This window comes from Phalangium opilio, unplaced genomic scaffold (assembly GCF_054372755.1).
Source record: "Phalangium opilio isolate 3A_F unplaced genomic scaffold, DU_Popi_V2 ptg000209l_1, whole genome shotgun sequence".
Classification (NCBI taxonomy): domain Eukaryota; kingdom Metazoa; phylum Arthropoda; class Arachnida; order Opiliones; family Phalangiidae; genus Phalangium; species Phalangium opilio.
The window spans coordinates 838614-863668 of record NW_028324217.1 but is presented as its reverse complement, the minus strand read 5'-3'; the positions used below and the strand labels follow the sequence as shown (position 1 = coordinate 863668).

The window sequence follows — 25055 nt, the reverse complement described above, 5'->3', positions numbered from 1 at the left end:
ATTCGTTTTTCCACGAAAAACCTAAAATTGAGAGAAAAAAATACTTTATTTTATTATCTATACAGTTTAAAATCGTTTTTGAGTTCTTTCGTTAAACTTTAGCCTCGCGTAGATGATTCCTTTCATTTTCAATGATTATTGCTTCTTTAGCTCTAAGCCTACTTTTCATTATAATTGGCTCAAACGCCCATGAAAGTCCAAAAAGAAAGGCTAATATCGCCAGAATGTAAAATAGGTAGATGTACGATCCAAATTTTTCCCGGCAAAGGGCTAGAACAGTTTGAAAAAATATAAGTTTCTTTAGTTTATAGTCTTTAAAACCAAGATAAGCCTAACCCAAACCAAGCTAAGCCTAACCCAAACCAAGCTAAGCCTAACCCAAAACCAAGCTAAGCCTAACCCAAAACCAAGCTAAGCCTAACCCAAAACCAAGCTAAGCCTAACCTAAAACCAAGCTAAGCCTAACCCAAAACCAAGCTAAGCCTAACCCAAAACCAAGCTAAGCCTAACCTAAAACCAAGCTAAGCCTAACCTAAAACCAAGCTAAGCCTAACCTAAAACCAAGCTAAGCCTAACGCGGTAATGAAGTTGACCACCATAATTAGTCAAATTCAAAGGCTTACCTATTAAAATTGGTCGCAAAAAAGCCAAAATGGCGATCAAGAAACTTTTCAAGCTCAACGCGATACCCAGTTTCTCGACCCCTAAATATTGAACGTAGATGACGTTTCCCAGCGAGTAAACTGCGCCTGATAATAATCCGAATGCGAAACACAAAATAAACTGCAAAATCGTCGAATGACAAAGAATCGTTTGCAAAATTAGAATAAACGCAATTAGTATTTCGTTCGCGCAACTGATTGTTTTTGGGCGTAAGAACTTTTTGTCGATGATGTAACCGACGGTGAAACGTCCTGTTAGCTCAGCCGCTCCAGTTACCTTTAGAAAAATTAACTATAATTACTTAATCATCGTTAAATTTAAGTTAAATTACCGTTATTAAATAAACAGCGTCGGATTTCGTCATTCCGCAGTCGATACCGTAATCGGCAATTACGATGCAATAGATTACGACAATAACCGAGTAGAAAACTTGACTAGTTGTGCAGATTTGATACACTGAAGTTAATTAGCGATTAAAAATAGTTTAATTAAGTTTAAAAGTTTACAAAGGACTTACTGGGATCTTTAAAAACGCTCCAATAATTTCTGAGAGTTAAATTTAACTTAATTTTGAATGTTACATCGGAATTTACGTCCGTTTCCGGTTTAGTTGACTTGGATAAGAGTTTACTTTGTTCCTCCTTAGGTTCAACTGATCTGTAATTAATTATAATTTCATGTTTTTTTCTGCGATTGTCCGAAGGTTTTTGATAATTTTCGAACATACTTTGTACCTTCAAATGTTCTCATGAACATAAATAGAACGTAAAGATTCGTGAAAATTCCTCCAATGATTAAACATGCGCCTCGCAATTCGTATTGCGTTAAAAGATAAGAAGTTAAAGGAGCCAATAAGAATAACGCTAAAGAATCGCCGGACATTAAGATACTATTGGCCATTCCGCGGTACTTGTTAAAATGACCATTCATAAGGATGGACGAAGTTGGAACTGAGAAGCCGCACCCTACGGCTGGTTTAATTAGATTTTAGTTAGTTAGTTCGTAAATTAATTGGAAAGAAACTAATCAATTAATTACCGAAAATAATGCCATAAAATGCGGTAAAAAGGTCTGGCGAATTTGCAAAGAAACATAATGAGAGTCCACTAGATATTAATGTTATTCCAGTGAAAAGAATTTGACGTAATGAAAAAAAGCTGTTTAGGAAACCTGGCAAACTAGCTGAAATAAATTACTTTTAATTAGTTCTCTTTTTATTTAATAAATATCGGAAAATATTTTGGGTGTGAAGCCAAAAATTTATATTACTTCTACTATAAGCTAATAAGATATGTTCAATAAATTTGTCGCTGGTTAATGAGAGCTTAGCCTCGCTTGTCGTTCTCCCTCGAACTAGTTCGAGCTGTAAGTCCCCGGATAGCATTCAAAGTATAGGAAGTGTCACACTTATGGAACATATCTTATAAACTTATGCTTCTACGTTCGCGAAAGCGTACTTTCAGTAAATTATACTAAATTATGGGTTCACACCAATTTAATTAGTATTAATTTAGATTAAATTAAATAATTACCGCATAACGACAGTAGAAACCCCGCAATTCCAATTGGCCAAACTGCAGTTTCTCTGCTAACTTGAAAAACTTCCTGCAATTCCAAATAAAAAACTCCCGATGTTCGAAAAAAACCCAAAGTGCAAAAAACGACCAAACTGCAACTGCAAGCCATAAACCAACTGTAGCTACTGTCCAGCTTCATTATGTCACTCGAGTTTAATTAAACACTGTTAATGTTAAATTCGCGCTTGTCAATCATAACCTCATTGCTTCGTCTGGACTTGCCAAAGTCTGTTTTGAAAATATTCCAAATATGAATTTTTCAAACCCGAGGTGAGATTTAATAGTTATTATAATGGAACTAGTTTTTTTTCTTCAATTTTAATATTCTATATTAATATAAAAAAACAGCAAACTGGTTTTAAGCTAACACACGCCTTCAAACGTTATTATTATTATAAAATGGTTATAACTGAAAAATAAGTTTTTCACATCTGTTTTTCTCTAGCAATGTCAGGATACTAACTCATATTCACGCTATTTCAAAAGTTAATCGCGGATTTTATAAAGCCATTATCTTCTTCAATATACAAGTGTAGGATTTAACGCAATCCAATGAGACAAAGATAAGATAAAACGTACTAAAATAAGGCACAAACGTCCATGAATTTTAAAACAAAACGTTAACGAAAACCTGTACAAAGCGGACTAGTTCTGTTTTGCTACACGCGACCAAATTGATAACACCTGTTTGTTTTAAAAATAAAACAACAAACATCTACATAAAAGAATAACGAACATTTAACACTTACTAACGTACATGTTTACTTCTTTTCAAGCCTAATTAGCAATTATAATTATTCCCCTCAAAGAAGAGTAGTTCAAATTTCATTAATGATTTCATGTGAGAAATCGAAAGTCATTCTGCTTATTTTTAATCTAGGCCTAACGTCAGTATTAAGTTTTTAAAATGGCCTTCTGCATTTTATCATTCGTAAATACCATCTCTGAAGTTTTTTCAATAATAAAAACAGCAAGGTTGCTATTAATTATGCAAGATAATATTGGTTTCCAGGGCCTTGTAAATTCTATACGCCTTGGCTAGTTTGAGAGAAAGAGAATTTAAAATCATTTCCTATTCTGACAAGAGGCTCCGGACTTAGATAATGTTCATTGGAAAGGACGTGAAATTATTTTATCCGATAGCAATGCGTAATTACAGGGTTTTTATTAAAGATTTTGGATTTTTGGCACCATTTTCGTAACTTTATTTCAGTTTCAATATGGTTTTAGGTCTTAGAATGTAATTCCTAGGCTTTAAAACACACATTTAAGTAGTTTTAAAATGTGATTCTGTTTTTAGTCATTTGAAATTCGCGCCGATACGCAACTCTATAAATGCACAAGATGGCAGTAGAATCGTATACTAATGGAAGGTTTTGAAAGAGGCATTTTGCCGCGCATTTCGCTGCCATCTTGGATGTTTTTTGTCCACCGGCCTCACCTCAGTACTTTTGGATGCCGGTTAGTTTTGGTCGGGTTTTTGCGATAATTAATGCTAATTAGGCCTAATTTTGGATTAATTTGTGCGCGTAAGAAGCTTTTACTTGGACTTGACTACAATATTAGCCCCTGGGACGATTTGGTGTAAAGTTTTGGTAAGTTTTCCAAAGTGTTTTCTACTACCTCATCCACTTGTGTCGTCCCTGTTAACCTTTCCCTCGTGAACATCGCGAATATAACAATAGTTTAAGCTTAATAACTTAAAATTAAATACGCGGAAAGTTAATTCAAACCATTTATTTACAAATCTGTATAAAAATATAAGACATATAGGTAAAAAATAACAATCAACTTTTATCAGTTTCGCTATGTTCCACAATTTCTGATGTTGGTTTAGATTTGGCTTGTAAAAACGGTTCTAAGAACCATACAGCTCCCGCTAATATGGAAATTACTCCTAAAACTTGAAATAATTTGTCGTAGGAACAAATTTGATCCCGAAAAATGCCTAAAATTGGTTTAAAAATACAACTGTCAAAAATGACAGTTCGTATATTCGACGTAAATAAATTAATAGAGTGAAAGGCGGGACTAATGGGGATATGGAAAAGTGAAATGCGCCTTCGCTCTATTATATACCGTACACGAATGGGAATTATTCGATAGTTTCGCCGGTTTTCGCCGATAGATGGCGCTAGCGTCTATGAAATATTTGTTGGACTAGTTCAAATTCAGGGGGGGGGTTCGGGTTTATACGCATTTAGGGGCAATTTCAAAGAATTAGGCTTAGTATAAGACTTGATTTCTTACCTATAAACCAAGGCCTAGTTAATGAGGCCAAACCAGTGAAGACATTCTTCAAACCCAAAGCAACCGGCAAACGATCTAAGCCTAAATATTCCAAATAGAAGACATTGACCAGGATGAAAGCGCCTCCGTTAGCCAATGCGAACAGGGCGCTCAGAGTGAAAATTAAGAAAGATGAACTGACAATCGTCAATAGAAAAAGGCAAATTCCGCTAAATGCTTCCGCTTGGGAAAGGAAACAAATTTTGTCAAGGGGAAGTTACTTTGTCCATGGAACATTTAGCCAAACTTACATATTAGAAAGACGTATTTTCTCCGTAGAAATTTATGATCCGAAATCCAACCTGACCCTAATCTTCCGACCAATTCTGGTATGGCCACAACCGAGACTAGGATGACCCCCTCTATTTCCGTTTCACCTTTGTCCATGACGTAATCAACTAGTATTAGTGAAACGGTGACGATTATGGTCCGAGTTGTCACCGAACAGAATGTTATCAAAATGAACATGGGGTTCAAAAGAGTTCGAACGCAATTATTCACAGTTTTTATAACATATTTTTTTGGAAAACAACTTGACTTTTTCGCAATTGGCAATTGTAATTGCGTTTCTTGCAACTGCATACAATTATCCTCGGGTGATTTATAATATTTTACAAAGTTCACTTCCGGTTGTGATTGGTCGTAAAGTTGCGGAAGTTGCGGTTTTTCGTCTGTATTTTTGGTTAGGCTTAACGCCTTTTCATTTGATTGGGTATCCAACGCGTTTCTCACAGTTGAATCATGTTTTTCTTTATCAGAATTCGCGACAACAAAAGGATAGGTCATTTCTTTGTCCTCCATTTTAAATTCTGAATACGGTTCTGGTATTTTTAATAATTTCACTTCCGATGGTTCTGGATTCGGTACTTCCGGTTGAGTCACTTTTCTTCTTGTTGAGGATACCAAAGTTTTTAATGATTTGGGTGGTTTTCTAAAAAACATGGCGCCAACTAGAACGTTTAAAACTAATCCTGATAGCAGTAGAAACGTCCCTGAATTTAATTATAGTTAAAATTAATTAATTAAGTATTCTCAGAATGACGTCATACTCATTATCGGTACTTACCTTTCAGGGCATAAAGATTTACCAGCCATTCAGTAACGGATGGTAAAACTAATAAGCTAATGGTAGATCCCGATAAAAAGATACCATTGGCCGTTGCACGGTTGTTTTTGAAATTTTCGTTAATTACAACTGGTAATAGAGTCATAATTAAACCGCTTCCAAAACCTGCGGCGTTAAATTTGAATTGTAAATATAATTATCAATATTGGGTTCATTTGTTAATTAATCGTAATTACCGGCGACTATTCCAAATGATACTGTTATCCAAATCGCGTCATTGGCTAAGACGCAACCTAACACTCCCAGCGTTGACAGCAACGCACCAGTAATCACAAATTGACGTACGCTGAAGTGGTTAGACAGAAGTCCCGGAAGAATACCTAAAATGCAGTGATATTAATCATACTCAAAGGACATCCCCGTATCTCTAGTAGAACCAGAGTTATGAGCCTATAGTATAAAGCTATCCTATGGAGGGGTTGTTTGTTTACGTTTTGCTTAATTACTCGGCCCCTGGTTACTCGATCCCCAAATTTTTAGTATGGTTGGATGGGGGGCAAATAGGACTATAACATATTCAAAGGACATCCCCGCATCTCTAGTAGTACCAGAGTTACGCGCCTCCAAAGTTGGGTGTAATGCTATTCCTATGGAGTGGGGTATGTTTATGAACATTTTGCTCAATTACTCGGCCCCTGTTCATTCGATCCCCTAGTTTTAAGTATGGTTGGATGGGGAGCAAATAGGACTATAAAGGAAAGATAACGTCAAGGGATTATTAATTACCGGTGAAACTGGACACAGCTCCGAATAAACTGAATGGCCACGAAGCCGTCTCTCTGGTCAAGGCCATGGACTGAATTAGTTCGACGTAAAGAACGGAAGATGACCTATAAATTCCCGTGTTGCAAAAGGCGATCCAAGAACAGGCGATCGCGATGACCCATGACCTTTTATGGTCCATCATTCTAATTCACGAATAATTAACTTAAAGCAATTTTTAATTTATTTTAACTGAATTGAATTAAAAACAATCATTGCGCGAGCGTTCCAATTGATACAACGTCTTTTGAACGCAACCGTAGTTGTATTGAGAAGTAATACTTAAAAGATATCAGATTTGTCTATCGTCCAATTTAGTCGAATCTCGCTTAGCTCCTCCTTCCACTCTCTGCTTGGTACTTGCCGGTCTCCTCGATTGCCGTCTAATCTCACCCACTTGTTTATAATAGAAATTTAAGCGCGCTTCCATTTTGTCATCGCTTAAAAGTTTATATAAGAAAGATTGCATCTAAGATAGACTATTATTGGAAGTTCATAATAAGATATGTTTCATCCATAAGTTTGTAACTTAGAAACTGGAGCTTGTAATTTTGAAGTGATTGAAGTAGGGAGGTCATAGATTCAGGGTAAAGCGAAAGAGGCCTGGTGAGTGAGGCGCTGCTGTCAAATTTGGGCTTAGTAAGTTCAGACTAAATAGGACCTAGATGGAACTTGGTCCTGCAAAATTAATTAACCACCTGTACCGAGTGTAGTTAGGACTTCAATTGACTCGCTTAATTCCGTCGTTCTCCTTCTCGAACTAGTTATCTCGAGTACTGTAAGTCTCTCAGTAGCATTACGAACTTGCTTAGGTAGTGCCATTCATACTTATGGAAGGAACATATCACTTATAAACTTATGCTATTTTTGTACCCACGAGTGACATAATAATAACGAGTACGCCTCGGTGTCTTTCTTAAAATAATAATAACGTTTTGTTCGGGTTGTTTCCATGACAGTTTGAAAACGTAACCGCAACATATTTCACTGAGTGCTTACTAATTTCTGTTAGGTTACTAATGCCAGACTTATCGATCTGCCAATTATTATTCTGTATTTATTTCTTCAATTGAGTTTATAAAAATATCCAATTTCTTTCTAATTTTCCTTTTTCTTTTATGTTTTGTCTTTTGGAAAAAGAATCGAATTGCTAATGCGAAATTACGTAATAATGAGTTATCCGTAAAACACTCTAATCTTAACTTTCCCCTTGTGGTCAAAGACATTCAGAGATTGTCAAAAAAATAAGGCTTACTTAAGGGTTTAACTGCAACCGAAACCACCAACCAACCAGACTCGGACGGTGGTCACGTTGATTGACCTGTCAATTATTTTTAATGAGTGCCACGTGGGGGGGGGAGGGGTTGGAACATCATCTCGGACCGTGGCGTGGGTTTCTTGACCCCTGGGGTGCGTCTTTGACGCGAAGCGACTCTAGCGGCTGGAGGCTTTTATTTGGGGACTAACCGACGGTTTCTATATTTAGAGAGGAGTATAGTGACTTGTAGATCCTCTTTGGTGGAGGCCTCGAAGAGATAGCCTAGCGGCTTCCCTTCCTTATTAAGAAGGTTTATGGTTTGATTGATAAACCCCTTGTCAAAATCCATGGGATTTTTAAAAGGGGGGGAAAGTGACAATGACGTACTGGTCCCGCTCTTGAGACATATTGAATTTTGACTCTTTTTTTTTGGTTTCAATATCGTTAATTTTTGCTTCAAATTAGGCGCTGTGTCAAATTTGGGCTTAGTAAGTTCAGACTAAATAGGACTAGATGGGACTTGGTCCTGCAAAATTAATTAACCACCCACCGAGTGTAGTTAGGACTTTAATTGACTCGCTTAATTGCTTTGGTCCCATTGAACCGAATTCCCATTCGACAGAAGGGGGTTTTTTTTGGGGTCCCATTCGACCGAACGTAGCCAAAGGTGCGGTTTTATTATAGTCCCATTGGACCGAAATTCTATTGAACTGGAAGAAGACATACTGTGTGGTTTTGCATTAAATATATTTTTAATTTCACAACTTATTATTGTTAAAATAAATGTGAGTTGAAAATGTATTACTGCACTTATTTAAACTACGTTTTAATTACGGCGAACCTCACCTACCCTAGCCTAACCTAACCTAACCTAACCTAACCAAACGTAACCTAACCTAACCTAACCTAACCCAACCCAACCTTGTTTGGAGGTAAAAAGATTATTTATATGAGTATTAAAAGCCCGCCTCTTACCACGAGCAATAATAGAAATATTTTGGAAAAGATGTCAGATAATTAATTGGAGAATATTTTGGAAAAGGTGGCAGCTAATTAATAGGAGAATATTTTGGAAAAGGTGGCAGCTAATTAATAGGAAAATCTTTTGGAAAAGGTGGCAGCTAATTAATAGGAGAATATTTTAGAAAATGTGGTAGCTAATTAAAAGGAGAATATTTTGGAAAATGTAGCAGCTAATTAGTAGGAGAATGTTTTGGAAAAGGTGGTAGCTAATTAAAAGGAGAATATTTTGGAAAAGGTGGCAGCTAATTAATAGGAAAATCCTTTGGAAAAGGTGGCAGCTAATTAATAGGAGAATATTTTAGAAAATGTGGTAGCTAATTAAAAGGAGAATATTTTGGAAAATGTAGCAGCTAATTAGTAGGAGAATGTTTTGGAAAAGGTTGCAGCTAATTAATAGGAGAATATTTTGGAAAAGGTGGTAGCTAATTAAAAGGAGAATATTTTGGAAAAGGTGGCAGCTAATTAATAGGAAAATCCTTTGGAAAAGGTGGCAGCTAATTAATAGGAGAATATTTTAGAAAATGTGGTAGCTAATTAAAAGGAGAATATTTTGGAAAATGTGGTAGCTAATTAGTAAGAGAATGTTTTGGAAAAGGTTGCAGCTAATTAATAGGAGAATATTTTGAAAAAGGTGGCAGCTAATTAATAGGAAAATCTTTTGGAAAAGGTGGCAGCTAATTAATAGGAGAATATTTTAGAAAATGTGGTAGCTAATTAAAAGGAGAATATTTTGGAAAATGTAGCAGCTAATTAGTAGGAGAATGTTTTGGAAAAGGTTGCAGCTAATTAATAGGAGAATATTTTGGAAAAGGTGGCAGCTAATTAATAGGAGAATATTTTGGAAAAGGTGGCAGCTAATTAATAGGAAAATCCTTTGGAAAAGGTGGCAGCTAATTAATAGGAGAATATTTTAGAAAATGTGGTAGCTAATTAAAAGGAGAATATTTTGGAAAATGTAGCAGCTAATTAGTAGGAGAATGTTTTGGAAAAGGTGGTAGCTAATTAAAAGGAGAATATTTTGGAAAAGGTGGCAGCTAATTAATAGGAAAATCCTTTGGAAAAGGTGGCAGCTAATTAATAGGAGAATATTTTAGAAAATGTGGTAGCTAATTAAAAGGAGAATATTTTGGAAAATGTGGTAGCTAATTAGTAAGAGAATGTTTTGGAAAAGGTTGCAGCTAATTAATAGGAGAATATTTTGAAAAAGGTGGCAGCTAATTAATAGGAAAATCTTTTGGAAAAGGTGGCAGCTAATTAATAGGAGAATGTTTTGGAAAAGGTGGTAGCTATTTAAAGGGATAATATTTTGGAAAAGGTGGTAGCTAATTAAAAGGAGCATATTTTGGAAAAGGTGTCAACGAATTATTGGAATCAAACCAAACCAAACCTAAACTAACCTAAGCTAACCTAACCTAACCTATACTAACCTAACCTAACCTATGCTAACCTAACTTAACCTAACCTAACCCAACCCACCCGAAACCAAAATATTAAAATTTTAATTTAAAATTTAAAGACATTGATGGAACTACCATTAAGACTGTACTTCATTTTAAGCACAATTTGTTTATTAATTCTATATATCTCTTGCCTTGAAAGGAATGAAAGTGAGCGTTTTAATTAGTATCACGAAACATTTACTTTTAATATTACTAACATACCTTTCGGAGATTCGAATCAACAACCTATCGCTTCGCAGTCCAACATCGTATCCACTACACCACCGAATCGCTGACGGCTACAGTGTTTCAAGTTATATTCATGTATTTTTTAGGGGCATATTCGGACGATTGGGATTTCGGTCCATCGGGAATATAGCCATTGGGCTGGAAATCTAAAATCATTGCGAGATATTCGGTCGAATGGGATTTCGGTCCATTGGGAATTCGGTTGAAAGGAACGATACCGCTTAATTCCGTCGTTCTCCTACTCGAACTAGTTATCTCGAGTACTGTAAGTCTCTCAGTAGCATTACGAACTTGTTTAGCTAGTGCCATTCATACTTATGGAATGAACATATCACTTATCAACTTATGGTGGTAATCATTACGGTATAAGGTAACTTACGTTGATCATTACCAGTGGTAATTACTCTACCCTATACTGGTTGAAACGCTTAAAGTTTTTTGAACTGTCATCCATGGGCATTTTTTTTTGTTTTATTTTTGCTTAGTACTAAGTTAGTGACCTTGCACCAGTACTTGTATGAAGTGCCTTAATATATAGAAACACGTACATTATGTTAAAAAACGCTAGAAAAATAACAATTTAGAACAACTGCCAGCATTAATTATGAGAGTAAAAAAAGAAAAAAACTGTTTTAAATTAGCTTGGATATAAATTCGTGGCCACAAACATCCCGGATGTAGGACTAAAAGATTTCAATTCAATTGTTTTGCAAAATAACAGTTATTTTGCAAATAACAACCAAAAATATAACCCCAATACAATAATTTAAGTAACGCTATTCATTCTAGATAGAATTACATTACGTATTTTCAGGAATGCATACAGCTACTGGGAATAATTGCACCCCCTTATCTCCCTTGTTAATATCTATGAATTCATGTTTTGTGAGTATACTCTTCAAAACAAAATTCGCATCTAGATGCGTGGAGGAAAATGGCTGGCTACGCAATAATTCCTAGTAGTTGTATGCATTCTTGGTAAGGGAACCCATCTTTTTCACTGATGTAATTAGAAACCTAAAAAATACCCAACAAGACATGGAGGCCTACCGATTTTCTGATCCATAATCCGTAATGTTACTGAATATAAACCAATTTTGAGTACATTTGATTTCGTTACGACAGTCGGATGATATCTACTTTAGAAGGGACTAGCAGTTGGTAATATCAAAGACAGTTTAAAAATTATTTCATAAACGCTGAGAAAATGTATTTTTAGTAAAATTTCTCGACCTAGAGGAAATAACGGAGTAGTGACAAGTCCGTGTTATCGTCCAATAGAGTCTTATAACAGTCTGCCATTACTGTACAAAGCGGTATATTTATATATAATTCGATATAGGCATATCATGAACGCTTAATCTCTAACGGGACTGGAAAAGATTCCTCTCTATAGCACGTTTGCTTTGTATTAAAAAAAATGAATAAAAAAGGGGGGCGTGTAAAACCAAAGGACCAAATGGCCTTGAGTGTTCATAGCCCCCATTCCTTCCCCCTAAGCTATGCTAGAGAGAACTTGGTTTTGTAAAGCGAAAGGCGACCGTAGTACGTAGTTTTCCGGTCACTTTAGAAAGACGAAGCGTTCATGATATACGGTACTGCACGCGCGCGTATAGAGCGTCGTCATAAGGTACAAGTGCGCGTGCGCGAACAGTCGGAGGATCGAAGAGAAGCAAGCATAGGAGAGAGCGTGCGTTCCAGCTTCTCCGTTCGCTCCTAGTTCTCTATTTTCTCCATTGCTGTTAGCGGCACCCCTTCAAAATTAGTCTTGACGAGCCTTCACGATATAAGGTTGCGCGTTAAGTAGTAAATAGTTCAATTTTAGTACGAGTTTAAGGTGTTTTTTAATTAAGTCAAGAAACGCCAGAACAGTACGGTATCTATCCGTGTTTGCAAATTTTGCGTCTCTAGAGTGACTCTAACCCATTATTCCGAGTGGTGAAGTATCATTGACACTCGGTGATATCTCGACGAAAAGAGTGTCAACGTCTGTATTTAGGCTTAAGACACGAGACGTTTTTTCATCTTCGAAATTAAATTAATTATTATATAATTAAATTTTGAAACATCGTCGGTAAGAAAGATACGCTATGGATAAAGATACGCTAAAGAAGCAAATTGAAAACATGCGATACCAGGCTCAAATGGAACGATGGCCTTTGTCAAAGTCCATTCAGGCGTAAGTTACTTACTTACTAACTTACTTCAATTATTTATTTATTTAATTTTTAAGCCTTGGTCGTATTACATTTTACCTTATTTTATTATAAAAAAAGAAAATTATTTACGTTTGGTCGTAGTTTTAGGCCAAAAATAGGGCTTGTATCTCTCCTCCACCCCGTTTTCCCGCCGCTCCGTTGCTAAGCAACCGGTCTCCCCTCTCTCCGTCCGTTCGCTACAGGCTAAGCCTATTTTTTTATATTGGAAGGTTGTTTATAATTAAATGTGCTTTATTAGCCTGGTTGCTAGGTTACTAACCAATATCGAGTATTTATAATAGACTTATTTGAATGTTTAATATTTGATTTTATTTGTCAAATTTCATTTTACCATTGCATTCATATGCAAATAAGATATTTGTATCGAATGACATGTAGCGGTAGACATTGTAGAACAATGCGAGCAGACTGGGTAGTAGGAGTCAAGCTGGTTTTGTTCTCATACAAGCCTAATCCAATTGTGAATAATTATATATTTTTTCTCTCTGTTTAACACTAGGCTTATGCCTTTCCCATACCGTGGTTTTAAGGCGCATTTTCATAGCAATCATTTTTTTACAGCATATTTAGATACTGCATAAGCTAGGCCTATATAGGGTAAACAAAATGCGGTGTAAACGGGACTTAAGGCCCCTTTAAATCCCTCTTAACAATCTAACAATGGATTGGGCCGAGTCAGGAAGCCCTAAAAGATGAAATCACCCTCCACGCGTTGCCATAGTAACGGTACCGACCATGGATGAAGGATCTCCCCGGGATAATTGCTGGATACGCAACTTAACCGCTTATTCGTGACCTTCATTCTTAGTTGGTAAAAACTACTGGACCAAACAGAAAAATAGGCCTTCTTGAATGACCAAGGCTTATTTTAGGATGACGGAAAAATTAGGGTGAAAACTAAATTGAAATTAGCTATTTCACCAGTGACCTAATTAGGCCCTAATTCACAAGACGTATAAATTACCAACTTAGGCTTAAAAATAAACTGACCAAGGCTTAGGGATTGAGCTAAATTAGGCTTAAAAATAAACTGACCAAGGCTTAGGGATTGAGCTAAATTAGGCTTAAAAATAAACTGACCAAGGCTTAGGGATTGAGCTAAATTAGGCTTAAAAATAAACTGACCAAGGCTTAGAATTACGCCTAAATAAATAAACCGACCAAGGCTTAAAATTACGCCTAAATTAGGCTTAAAAAATAAATTTAATAAGGCTTACATTTACGCCTAAATTAGGCTTAAAAATAAACTGACCAAGGCTTAGAATTACGCCTAAATAAAAAAAACCGACCAAGGCTTAGAATTATGCCTAAATTAAGTTTAAAAATAAACCGACCAAGGCTTAGAATTAAGCCTAAATTGGTATAAATCATTAAAAGAATGCAATTTTCTTGGTTAGACTTCGAGAATACATTGAAGAAAATGAACGGTCAGATCCCCTAATTCACGCGCCCGACAAGAAAAACAATCCATGGGCTGAAAAAGGAAAATGCTTAATCATGTGATTTTGGAAAATAACCAACTTTATTTTGTTTCTTTAATTATAATAAATAATAAATATTTATTATAAAACCAAAAAAATGGGGTGGGGCTAATACGATATCATTTGAAAACAAAACCAAAAAAAAGGGTAAAATTAACAAAACCCCACTTAAACTAACGGATATTTGAAGACTTCAAAAAATAAAAGGAAATAATAATATATGCAGGTATTTAAACAATAACAATAAACAGTTTTATTGGAATTTATTCAGAACAGGTTATATATATATTACGTATGAACAAGCAAAATATTTATAAATCCTAAACAAATACAACAACAGTCATCTTTGCTAATTATTATCCATATATACGCGGCATAATTAAGATCACGTTTAAAAACTTAATTTTAATTAACCAAAATTAAGAAGGAAATAATATTAAAATAATTTTCCCCCAGTACTTTTTACAATTATTGGGAAAATTAAAGGGAATATGAAACTTAGGGAAAAATTATTGTAAGGTAATATTCCCTTTATTTATTTATTTGTTTGTTAAAATACGGTAAATAAATAAATAATTAAATTATGTCGTAAATAATTACGGAAAGAATAATGATAATGCATTGTAATTAAACACAGTTTGTGTTGTTTAATTACAGTGTATTTTAGTTAAAATTATTTTAATTACCGTATTTTAACCCATCCCCCCCGTAATTACTAAATATAATTAGATTTAATTTAAATACTTGAAAACTTTTCTAAACCAACCATTTAGCTCATTGGGAAAATATCAAGATCATGCGCATAGATAGTATAGTTGTGTCCATTTTCAAACGTGGTGGTTCCCCCTCCTTGACCCCTTGACCCTTTCATAACATAATGAAAATATATATATTAATTGAGATTAACTCATGTACCTACCTAATTAGGTCGTCGATGCGGTTTTTTTTTATTTATTAATTTTAGGCTTAATTATTATTACCCTTTAATGGAGGAATATAATTACTTAACGTCGTCTGCAATTTTTTATTTTTTGACCCCATGTAAGGAAATCCAACCTTAGAAAGGGTAAATTTTATCATAGAAAACCTATTATTTTTTTCTGTGTTAAATTGAACTACTAAGAGTGGATTTTACTATATATATAGTATAGTATAGAAATAATTAAACAATACTTAATTAACATTAAATTAAAATAACACGAGACTTTATTATAATTATAATTTTAAACAGATTCATTATTTATATTACTAATTTAATTTTTATCGACATTAATATAATTATTTTTTAGTTTAATCGTAATTAACATTAATTTATTTGTGTTATTGTAATTGTACCTATGATAGCTATCTCTATCTATTTCTCACATCACTGTTATTCACGAATGAAGATTCTAAAAAAAATATTTGTGCAAATTATGTGATCAAAAATTTGGATTAAAATTAAAATTAAAAATGGCTTTTCCTATTCAAAACAACAAAATAATATTGTAAACAACAACAATTTAGAAGTCCATTTTGTTTGTTTTTCCCCCTTTTTTTTGTCGTTGTGTTAAACCCAGAAAACATTTTTCGTACATTTATTAAAGATCCATAGTAACATTGTCTCCGGTGTTTATATTTCAGCAAGAAGTGATATCTAGTTTAGGGAGATATCACTTCTTGATTTCAGTGAAGTAATTGCACCTGCGGTATTATCATGAGTAAATAGAACTAACAGAAAGTAAGATAATATGCAGAGTGTTCCATTCAAAATGGGAGTGTGATAATAATAGGACAGAAGTACATGAGTGGGACAACAACAACAACCTTTAAGACATCAAATCCAAAAGTAGAGCTTTCACTAATCGGGCCTCATACGTCACCGTATTCTTTCCCGGATGTAAACGCGACTCCTCTAATGGTTGCTCGACAATCACATTTACGTTTCTTCCATACGCTGTTATAAGGTTAATTATATTGATTAAGGTTTAAAAATTAAATAATTAGGCTTAAGTTAATTACTTAATTACCTTCGCAATGCGTTAGAAACTGTAGACAATCGAAAAGTACCGAATCTCGAACCATCACCACTTGTTTGGCCATGTTTTCCAATAAGGACAGGAAGCAACGTTTGGCGTAGAACCAAGTATCTGTTCCCAATTTCTTGTTGTACGGTTCCAGACTTTTAATGACTCGAGATACGCCGAAGTCGTAATTTCCTTTAGCGCAATATAAGGTCCTGTAATATGATTGGTTCATTGCGTTAGAATTCAGAAGCCGTACGTGATTGGATGGTTTAAAAACGTTTTTGGTTTACCCAATGACTAAGTTCACGATAGACAAGTGAAATATTTTCTTGTCAGGGTCCTCGTAGGCCAGTTGTTCTTCTTCTTTCTCGATTTTACGCATTAGTTCCTCGGCCTGTAATTATTAATTTTTATATTCGGTTGCAATCTAAGAATGGACCTTTAGTTTTAATTACCTCTTCATTTTGACTTGTCATAATGTATGACACGCAGAGGTTGGCCAAAACAATGGCGCTAACATTCAAAATCTGAAATTAAATTATCAGAAAAAAATATATATTACCAGGGATAGATTTAATTTTAGAAGTAGGAATGGAGAACGGAACGGTTAGTAATTACTTCAGTCCGACTCATAGACCACCCAGTATAGAGCCCCTCACGTATTGAAAAGTTTAAATTATCTTATTGGCTCAGTTTTAAACTACGATTTGATGACGTTGCTGACGGGGACGGCGAAAAATACTTAATTCCTTTTTACCTCTGTCGCTATGACCCCGCCTCTTCTTTCATAACCTCCCCCCCGTCCCGTGGAAGGGGGTCCGGGACTTCAACGCGCGCCCAGATATTACTCTGTTCTCCATTCCTACTTCTAAAATTAAGTCTCTCCCTGATATTACTTTTTGTATGTATGCCTGATGGTAGTTATGCTTACATTTTCGTAGTTCTTCTTTACTATTGGTTCGTAGAAACCGGTGGCTTCCTTGAATTTGTTTTCTTGCATAAAGAGGACGTGGGCTACGTTTAATTTCCAAATATCGTGATCGTTACAAAATTCGACTGATTTCCGAAATATCTTCTCGACTTGGGCGTAATTTTCCAAATCCCAAAATATCTTGGCTTGGGCCATTAAGACCGGAATGAATCGTTCCAAGGCTTCTTCATATTCGGCCACGTTCTTCTTGACCGCGTCGTCGTCGTGGTTTTGTCTGGCTTCTTGTACTTGTTTAGTCAATTTTCTTAATAATTCCGTGTGTTTGGCCGCCATTTCGTCGAATTTTTGGTACGCCTCTTCCGGGGATGTTTGTTGAGTTATTAAAGCTTCCAAAAAATCGTATAAATACTAAAAATAATTTAATTATTAATGATGATTTAATTTAGTTAATGGTAATTAATCTTACCGGTGTTAGGTACTTGTAAGTTAAATGGGCATTTTCAGCCAGCACATCCGCAGCCAAATCGTAGTACTAAGAAAAGATTTAATTATATCTTAAGTTCATAAGATATGTTCCATCCATAAGTTTGTAAATTCTGGTAACTTAGAAACTGGAGCTTGTAATTTTGAAGTGATTGAAGTAGGTCATAGATTCAGGGTAAAGCGAGGGACGCCTGGTGAGTATGGCGCTGTTGTCAAATTGGGGCTTAGTAAAGACTAGGAAGATGGACTACAAAACCGCGTGTAATCCATTCTCGGACTACATGTATAGGTAGTGTTATACTTATGGAAGGAACATATCTTATAAACTTATGGATGGTATCACCCTAATAAAGGCGAAACCCTTTAAAAGCTAAGGGATACAATAAGACATTACGAACCTCGTATTTACAATATAGCAATAATAAATTGCCGAATGTTTCTGGTGGGAACGGATTTTGTTGTATTAAGAACTGCAATTTTTCGAAACCGTCCGTTGGTTGGGTTTCCATATTCATTAGGGCCTGATTATGCAAAGTAACCGCGTCCAATTCCTCCTCGGAACGTGGTGGCATGTCAGTTAAGGCTTCCTTGGCAGCGTCATCTGAAGTAATTAATGATAAATCAACTTAATTACGGCTAAACCTACCCTCGGAGAAACCCCGTACAGTTTTTCAGCTGATATTCGATGGCCGATTTCAAATTGAAGGCTTCGATAAGGGCCGTTTCGTGAAGGGTTATCGTGTTTCCCACGCTCCTGACTTCGATACCCTCGGTTGTCATGCCGACGCTGAGTTCAGGATGTTCCCTGATCCCCCTTTCGATGATATCAGCGATGTGTTTCAAAGCCGGCGCGTATTGTTTAAGTCGGTAGTAGCATAAGGCTATGTTATAAGATAAGTCTACCAAGCAAGAAAGATCGTATTTCAAACGCACCCAAATACAAATGCGGTTTTGAAAAATTCTAATTACCTGGTCTGTATCCTTCGACTTGCATTGCGGTTGCAAATTTAACGCAAGCCTCTTCGTACCTGCCTTCCTGCGTGACGTAAAATGGTATATTAATGACGTTATGAGGGATAAGACGGCCACAGGATGTGTTAAGTTAGGTTTGGTTAGGGGAAAGTTAATTAGAGGTCATCGGGTTACCGTCTTCTACCCATAAAACGTACCTTATACAATAAACACCCCAAATTGACCTCGGTATCAGGGTCATCAGACGGACATTGGTCAACTAAACTTTTGGCCGAATTTAGATCCTCTTCGCCGTATTTTATGGCCGCTTGCAACTTGGTCACTTTCCCCTGGTAACTCGGGTTCTCTATTTGGCACGTCACCTTCATGGCCTCTTGGTACAAACTGGCGTGGTACAGAGATTGCGCGTAGTATAATTGGTATTCTTCGACATCGGGGCAAATTATTGTTAATTGTTCGTAACAATTTGCGGCGTTGACAAAATCTTGCGTGAAAAAATAACAGTACGCTAGCAAGGAATAAGCCGCTCTCGACTGCAATAAGTTTTATAATTATTTAACAACGCATTTAATTATTTAATTTAATTACGCTAACTTACGTTTGGATTTGTTTGGAGTTGGGAGTTCAATACGTCGCAAGCTTCACGGAACTGACCTTCCCGTATCTAAAAAAGAAAAAACATTTATTTTTAACGCTAATTTTCTCTTACATTGTTTAATTTTTACATTAACTCACTAAGGTATAAATTATCTTAGTAAATTCGCCATCTTTCACTAATGTATTCGTTTTTAACAGCATTTTAAATTCAATATTATAAACTTTATAATATAGGCGCCGTCAAAACGCGGGAATCATAAACACGTGTATGAAAAGTTTTCAAAACAAACCGTCTCTATGGTAACCATCCTCCTCGACAGCGCATGCGCGTTTCTATGGTAACCGTATCTATCTATCTCGCGCGCGTGCGTGGCTAAAATTCAAAATCGCCGGTCGACGTGGAATAATTAGGCTTAGCATTTTTACCAACAATTGACCGGAAAATAGGCCTAAATTTTGTTAAGATGGATAAAACGGAGCAGCAACTCGAATTAAGAGACGTTTTTAACAAACAACCGTTCCATTACCTGATTATTGACGCGACCCCTCCGATGTGTGACGCGACGATTGAAAAAATATGCGAAATTTTAAACAATGTCTTGGCATTATCCCACGCTATGAAGGGCTCTGTCCGAATCAGAGGCGTTGGACTGTCGCTAGTAGGACGCATCCAAAAATGCGTCATTCCTCTCCAACTTTTCAATATAAACTACCAAAGTATCAAACGGGATCTAGCCAAAGTGGAACAACACTTTGAAGACATCTATTTGGAATGTTGCGCGGATAAAACCGTTTTTTATCACGCTTTAAACGAAGGGTTCACTCGATTTAAGTCAATTACATCCGGTTCCGGCGACATTGACTCTATCAAACTGGAAATCAGCGTTCTTTCGGCTCAACCGGCGAAGAAATTAATACCAACGTTGCAGGGTATCGCCAAGGAACTCCGATTAACTTACAACGTCAAAATTGACGTAATTCGCGTGACCAACATGTCGTTAGTCCCTCCCTTGAAGGTAAACGGTTTGGATTCGTCGCAAAGCTCGGTTTCCAGTACCAGTCGCGAATCTGAAGAATTGGGACTTGGCGATTGTGGTGGGTTTAATCAGCTGTTCACCGCTATTGATTTTGCTTCCATGGATTTGAATGTTTACCAACTGGAAGGATTGTTCAAGGTTGGCTATAATTTCTCGCCAGGGTTCATCTTAAAGTGGTTTAAAACGATATAGTCTTCTTTGGCATGATTTAGAACTGGCTCCATGACGCTAATATTGATCAGGAACACTTACGATTGTATTTGAAATTTGACTCGAACGATGACGCGATTGAAATCAAATGCGACATCAGAGAATCCTTAATTAGCCCCCACGTTCTAACCAACGGCGGGAAATTTCTTGCCAGGACCGATTTTGGATCCACGCAGTTTACCAGTCCACCTAATTCTAAAAACGTTTCTCGTAAAGTGGGTTTGATAATAACATAAGTTTATAAGTGATACGTTCCGTTCCATAAGTATGAATGGTACTACCGATACAAGTTCGTAATGCTACTGAGATGGACTTACAGTTCTCGAGATAACTAGTTCGAGAAGGAGAACGACGGAATTAAGCGAGTCAATTGAAGTCCTAACTACACTCGGTGCAGGTGGTTAATTAATTTTGCAGCTAGGACCAAGTTACATTCCATCTAGGTCCTATTTAGTTTGAACTTACTAAGTTACCCAAATTTGACAGCAGCGCCCTACTCACCAGGCGTATGTCGCTTTACCCTGAATCTATCACCTCCCTACTTCAACGACTTCAAAATTAGAAGCACCATGCAGTTTCTAAGTTACCAGAATTTACAAACTTATGGAACGGAACCTATCTTACGAAATTATGCTAAAACGTTTGCCGTATATTCAGGTCCCAATATTGAAAATGGATTTAATTAAGCCATTTCAAATTTCGGGTATTTGCGAATCGGTTCTTTTTGACGCGCCCTTGACCCTTTACGCTACCCAAAGTTTGAAACTCGATTTCGACGAATCCGAGAATAACCAGAGAGCCTTTCTGGCCCTTAATAATCTTCTGATTCAAAAAGGTTTGGCCATACTACTCAAAAAACGAAATGCCTTGACTGAGACCGACGAAAACGTGAGTTCCAATAAGTTTCTTCAAGAAGTGATATCTAGTTTACTAGGGAAAAGAGAAGGCCCGTAACCCGGTCTATTTTAGGTCTATTTCTTGGCCTTACCTTCCGGCGAACAATGCATGCTCTTAAAGGCCATCGTCAACAAAGAGCTGTATCTGCCCAGGATTATTGAAAACGTCCTTTTAAGCTCAAGAGCCGATTCCCCATCCTCCTCCCAATCTGATTGGTCGAAAAAGATGGAAGAAATTATAACGAAATTTGATGTCGGGGACGTTTTTAATCCGTTGTCGTTTCCGTCCGGGCTATACTCTCAACTTTTACCATTGGCTGGAGCCAGTGCCAAGCCCAAGAATCGGGCGTCCACTTCGACTGGACCTTATCCCGAAAGAAAAAGAACGACCAATGCTAAAAACGCCGAGAGATCCCAGAATTCCTCGCGTTTGTCAATTTCAATCGCGCATTTTGAATTTAACGAAAGAAGTTACGGTGGTAACAGAGAAACGCAGTTTCAAACCGCGGCGAATGTCTTGGCTTCCAGGAGAAACAACACGAAGAAATAATAGCTAAGTAATTAGCAATTAAGATAATTAACGCTTTTAATTGTCCAAAACCATAAGGAATATTTTACAAAGTGTTTTCAAACATTTTTCAACAGAAAACATTGTAACTTTATTAGTCATTACAGAAAATGTAGCTAATTATTTATTTTTAATGTATTTTAACCATAATTTAACCGTTATTAATTAAAATGATAATTAACTTCTTTGTCTTCAAGTCAGCAATTGGTAAGCGCTGTTCTTTTTTTCGTAAAGTTTGTACCATTCTTGGGAAACGTGTCGAAAAGCTTCGTTAACATTCATGGCGTTTTTCTGCAATTAACGTAATTACTAATTGGCGTTTTTTAATGTCTAAAATAAATCAATTAAAGTGTTGATAATTACGGCGGAACATTCGTAGTATAATAATCCATTTTTCTGGGCGAAATTTGCGGCCGCGTTTTTATGCACTTTTCTTCTATGCTCCAAATCCATCTTGTTTCCAATTAAAAGACCCGATATGTTAATACCTTTGTTTAAAAAACGCGCCTTTTCCAACCACATGACGCAGTTGTTGAATGACGTTTCGGATGTGACGTCAAAGACGATGATAATTACGCATAAATTATTCCACTTTGAAATGGAACAAGAAATTTGCTTGATTATTTTTGTAAAATATTATTATTTACTTTTGGTTACCAGTTTTTGAATCATTTCACCATATATTTCTTTACCAGATGAGTCATAGATGTACATTTCCTTAATTTAATCACATCATTAACTTTAATTAATTAATTAATTAATTGGGTTAATTAAAGTGTATTTAACTTACGACTAAATCCGCAGAATTTTCGAGTGGGATTGACTTAACAACCACGTTAATTCCCATGGTCTTTTAAAACGTTTCTAATTATTTATTTTTAATTCTTTTTTAAATTGTAATTAGTTTAATTTACCATTGAGTAATTTTCGGAAAATCTAGTTTGATCTCTGTTTAAAACATCCAAAATTGCAGATTTCCCCACACCCGAATCACCTTTAAGTTTAATCACGATTAAAAGTTAAGCATTTATTTCAAAAGATATAGGCTACGTTCAGTAACTGCTAGCGTACGCAGCGCTGCGCGCATCGGAGACCGATTTTTTTACTGTACGGTTTTTCGCACTTCCGGTTTCTACGTCACGCTACGCATCGATGGGACACCGATCGTAGCGGCTGGAAGAGCAGGTTTTTTCGATGCGAATCGGATTTATGACGTCATTAATTGAAGTTCGCCATGGCGAACAATCCAGTCCAAAGCCACTAGCGAAACAATAACACATTTTTCTTTTTAGATCTTTTCAAATCAACTGGAATTAAAGTTAATTCCGTTTCATCGTCGTTAGATAGTTCATTTAATAACAAAAATAACAGTTAAGTTTTCGTTTTCGATTCAATCCAAGATCTCTAGCAGACGCCATCATGGAAACTATCATCAAACGCAACAGAGAGAGAAACAAGACGGCCCAAGGGCTCGTAATAGTAGCCACATCGTACGAGTGAATAGCCCCTCTATACCCTACCCTAATGAGTGGATAACCCCTCTATAACTTACCCTAATGAGTGAATAGCGCTATCTTTTACAATGCTTTAATGATTTACCGTGCATAAAATCAGAGTTAATAGCCCCTCGATGCCCTACTCAAAACAGTGATAAAATTATAACCGTATAAAATTACTTACGCTGTAATTCTAATACTCCGGCGAATCGAAGAACAGATATTTATGCCCAGAAACGTTTGAAAGCGAAGTTTAGTTATAGTGATTATCCCCTCGAATTACCTTTAGCAATGCTAAAATGATCAAACGCATAACGCTCATTTAACAGCATGTTAGCTATATCTAAACCCATACCCCAAAGATACAAGTTCAGAAGTATCCGACCCCAAAGATACAAGTTCAGAAGTATCCGACCCCAAAGATACAAGTTCAGAAGTATCCGACCCCAAAGATACAAGTTCAGAAGTATCCGACCCCAAAGATACAAGTTCAGAAGTATCCGACCCCAAAGATACAAGTTCAGAAGTATCCGACCCCAAAGATACAAGTTCAGAAGTATCCGACCCCAAAGATACAAGTTCAGAAGTATCCGACCCCAAAGATACAAGTTCAGAAGTATCCGACCCCAAAGATACAAGTTCAGAAGTATCCGACCCCAAAGATACAAGTTCAGAAGTATCCGACCCCAAAGATACAAGTTCAGAAGTATCCGACCCCAAAGATACAAGTTCAGAAGTATCCGACCCCAAAGATACAAGTTCAGAAGTATCCGACCCCAAAGATACAAGTTCAGAAGTATCCGACCCCAAAGATACAAGTTCAGAAGTATCCGACCCCAAAGATACAAGTTCATTATAGTGATTACCCATTTTAGTGATTATCCCCTCGAATTACCTTTAGCAATGCTAAAATGATCAAACGCATTACGCTCATTTAACACTATGTTAGCTCTATCTAAACCCACATTTGAATTAACCGCCAAAACGTTCCAGTCAATCATAACATAGATGGCGATAGCTACCGAACGAGAACGAAACGGGGAAAATCGTTATCTATTTAATTAGCACATAAATAAAAAGAAAATAAATATAAAAACCCCAAACATACAAATTCATAAGTATCCGATCCCACAGATTAAGAGGTACCCCACCCCACATCACCCCGACATTTTAGAGATAAAAATAAATAATAAAAAACTCGGAGTTTCTATCAAGTCTCTATGGCTCGATGGTAGAATCTTTGTTTACCACGCCATCGACCCGGAATCGATTCCCGCCTGCGATCCGAAAAAAATTTTAATTAAAATTAAATCTCTAACCGAGCCCAGTTACCCCTATGGGTGGGTTGTGGTAATATAAAGTTCCTTTTAAGCTAAAATCTGACGATAACGAAGCGACAACCCCGGCCACTACTACTACTACTACTACGGCTCGGGTCAAACTAAGAGCCTCATCGTATACTACGATGTGGCTAAAAACGTTCAGTGACGTCTGACGTCACTCTGACGTAGCGCTCGGATAAAATCACATCGGTAGCGGTAACGGCTTTTTCCGATTTCCAGTTACTGAACGTAGCCATACTTTTTTACCTGCAAGGCCGCATTTCACTCTTAAAATATTTGGTATTTCATTATTACTAGAGAAATGGACTGATTTTCCTCCAGGTAAATCGTGTCGCATCTTCTTTAATTATTTTAATGCTTAATTAACTTTAAAACTCTGAAAAAGTCTCGGGAAAACACCGCGGCAGTTCACCGGGACTCTTTTGTTTAC

At 36.3% G+C, this 25055-nt stretch overlaps 5 protein-coding genes across 5 annotated transcripts; 2 read left to right on the top strand and 3 right to left on the bottom strand.

Moving 5' to 3' along the window:
- Positions 1-27: 27 nt before the first annotated feature.
- Positions 28-6737, bottom strand: LOC149618155 (uncharacterized). The gene is made up of 13 exons (XM_089853959.1): positions 6382-6737; positions 5832-5975; positions 5596-5760; positions 4781-5521; positions 4491-4712; positions 4033-4188; positions 2196-2399; positions 1702-1845; positions 1391-1634; positions 1181-1320; positions 995-1119; positions 624-939; positions 28-270 (listed from the first exon to the last, which is right to left on the bottom strand). Exons 1-13 carry the CDS (start codon positions 6560-6562, stop codon positions 92-94), a joined length of 2961 nt encoding a protein of 986 aa, XP_089710085.1. The 5' UTR covers positions 6563-6737; the 3' UTR covers positions 28-91.
- A 5234-nt stretch (positions 6738-11971) lies between these two features.
- Ggamma30A (guanine nucleotide-binding protein subunit gamma-e) lies at positions 11972-15681 on the top strand. The gene is made up of 2 exons (XM_089855533.1): positions 11972-12565; positions 14003-15681. The coding sequence occupies exons 1-2, from the start codon at positions 12477-12479 to the stop codon at positions 14106-14108; spliced, it is 195 nt and encodes a 64-aa protein (XP_089711659.1). The 5' UTR covers positions 11972-12476; the 3' UTR covers positions 14109-15681.
- A 150-nt stretch (positions 15682-15831) lies between these two features.
- On the bottom strand, positions 15832-19458 carry Ttc30 (tetratricopeptide repeat domain 30). The gene is made up of 12 exons (XM_089855534.1): positions 19214-19458; positions 19077-19142; positions 18676-19011; positions 18476-18542; positions 18172-18405; positions 17905-18107; positions 17490-17555; positions 17024-17431; positions 16548-16619; positions 16383-16486; positions 16096-16304; positions 15832-16022 (listed from the first exon to the last, which is right to left on the bottom strand). The coding sequence occupies exons 1-12, from the start codon at positions 19274-19276 to the stop codon at positions 15895-15897; spliced, it is 1956 nt and encodes a 651-aa protein (XP_089711660.1). The 5' UTR covers positions 19277-19458; the 3' UTR covers positions 15832-15894.
- Positions 19459-19531: 73 nt separating this feature from the next.
- Positions 19532-21977, top strand: LOC149618152 (meiosis 1 arrest protein-like). Its single transcript, XM_089855522.1, has 4 exons — positions 19532-20250; positions 20325-20537; positions 20980-21210; positions 21292-21977. The coding sequence occupies exons 1-4, from the start codon at positions 19540-19542 to the stop codon at positions 21766-21768; spliced, it is 1632 nt and encodes a 543-aa protein (XP_089711648.1). The 5' UTR covers positions 19532-19539; the 3' UTR covers positions 21769-21977.
- LOC149618151 (intraflagellar transport protein 27 homolog) lies at positions 21940-25022 on the bottom strand. The gene is made up of 6 exons (XM_089855525.1): positions 24872-25022; positions 22701-22780; positions 22577-22636; positions 22444-22503; positions 22150-22377; positions 21940-22077 (listed from the first exon to the last, which is right to left on the bottom strand). Exons 1-6 carry the CDS (start codon positions 24960-24962, stop codon positions 21979-21981), a joined length of 618 nt encoding a protein of 205 aa, XP_089711651.1. The 5' UTR covers positions 24963-25022; the 3' UTR covers positions 21940-21978.
- Between the last annotated feature and the right edge of the window lie 33 nt (positions 25023-25055).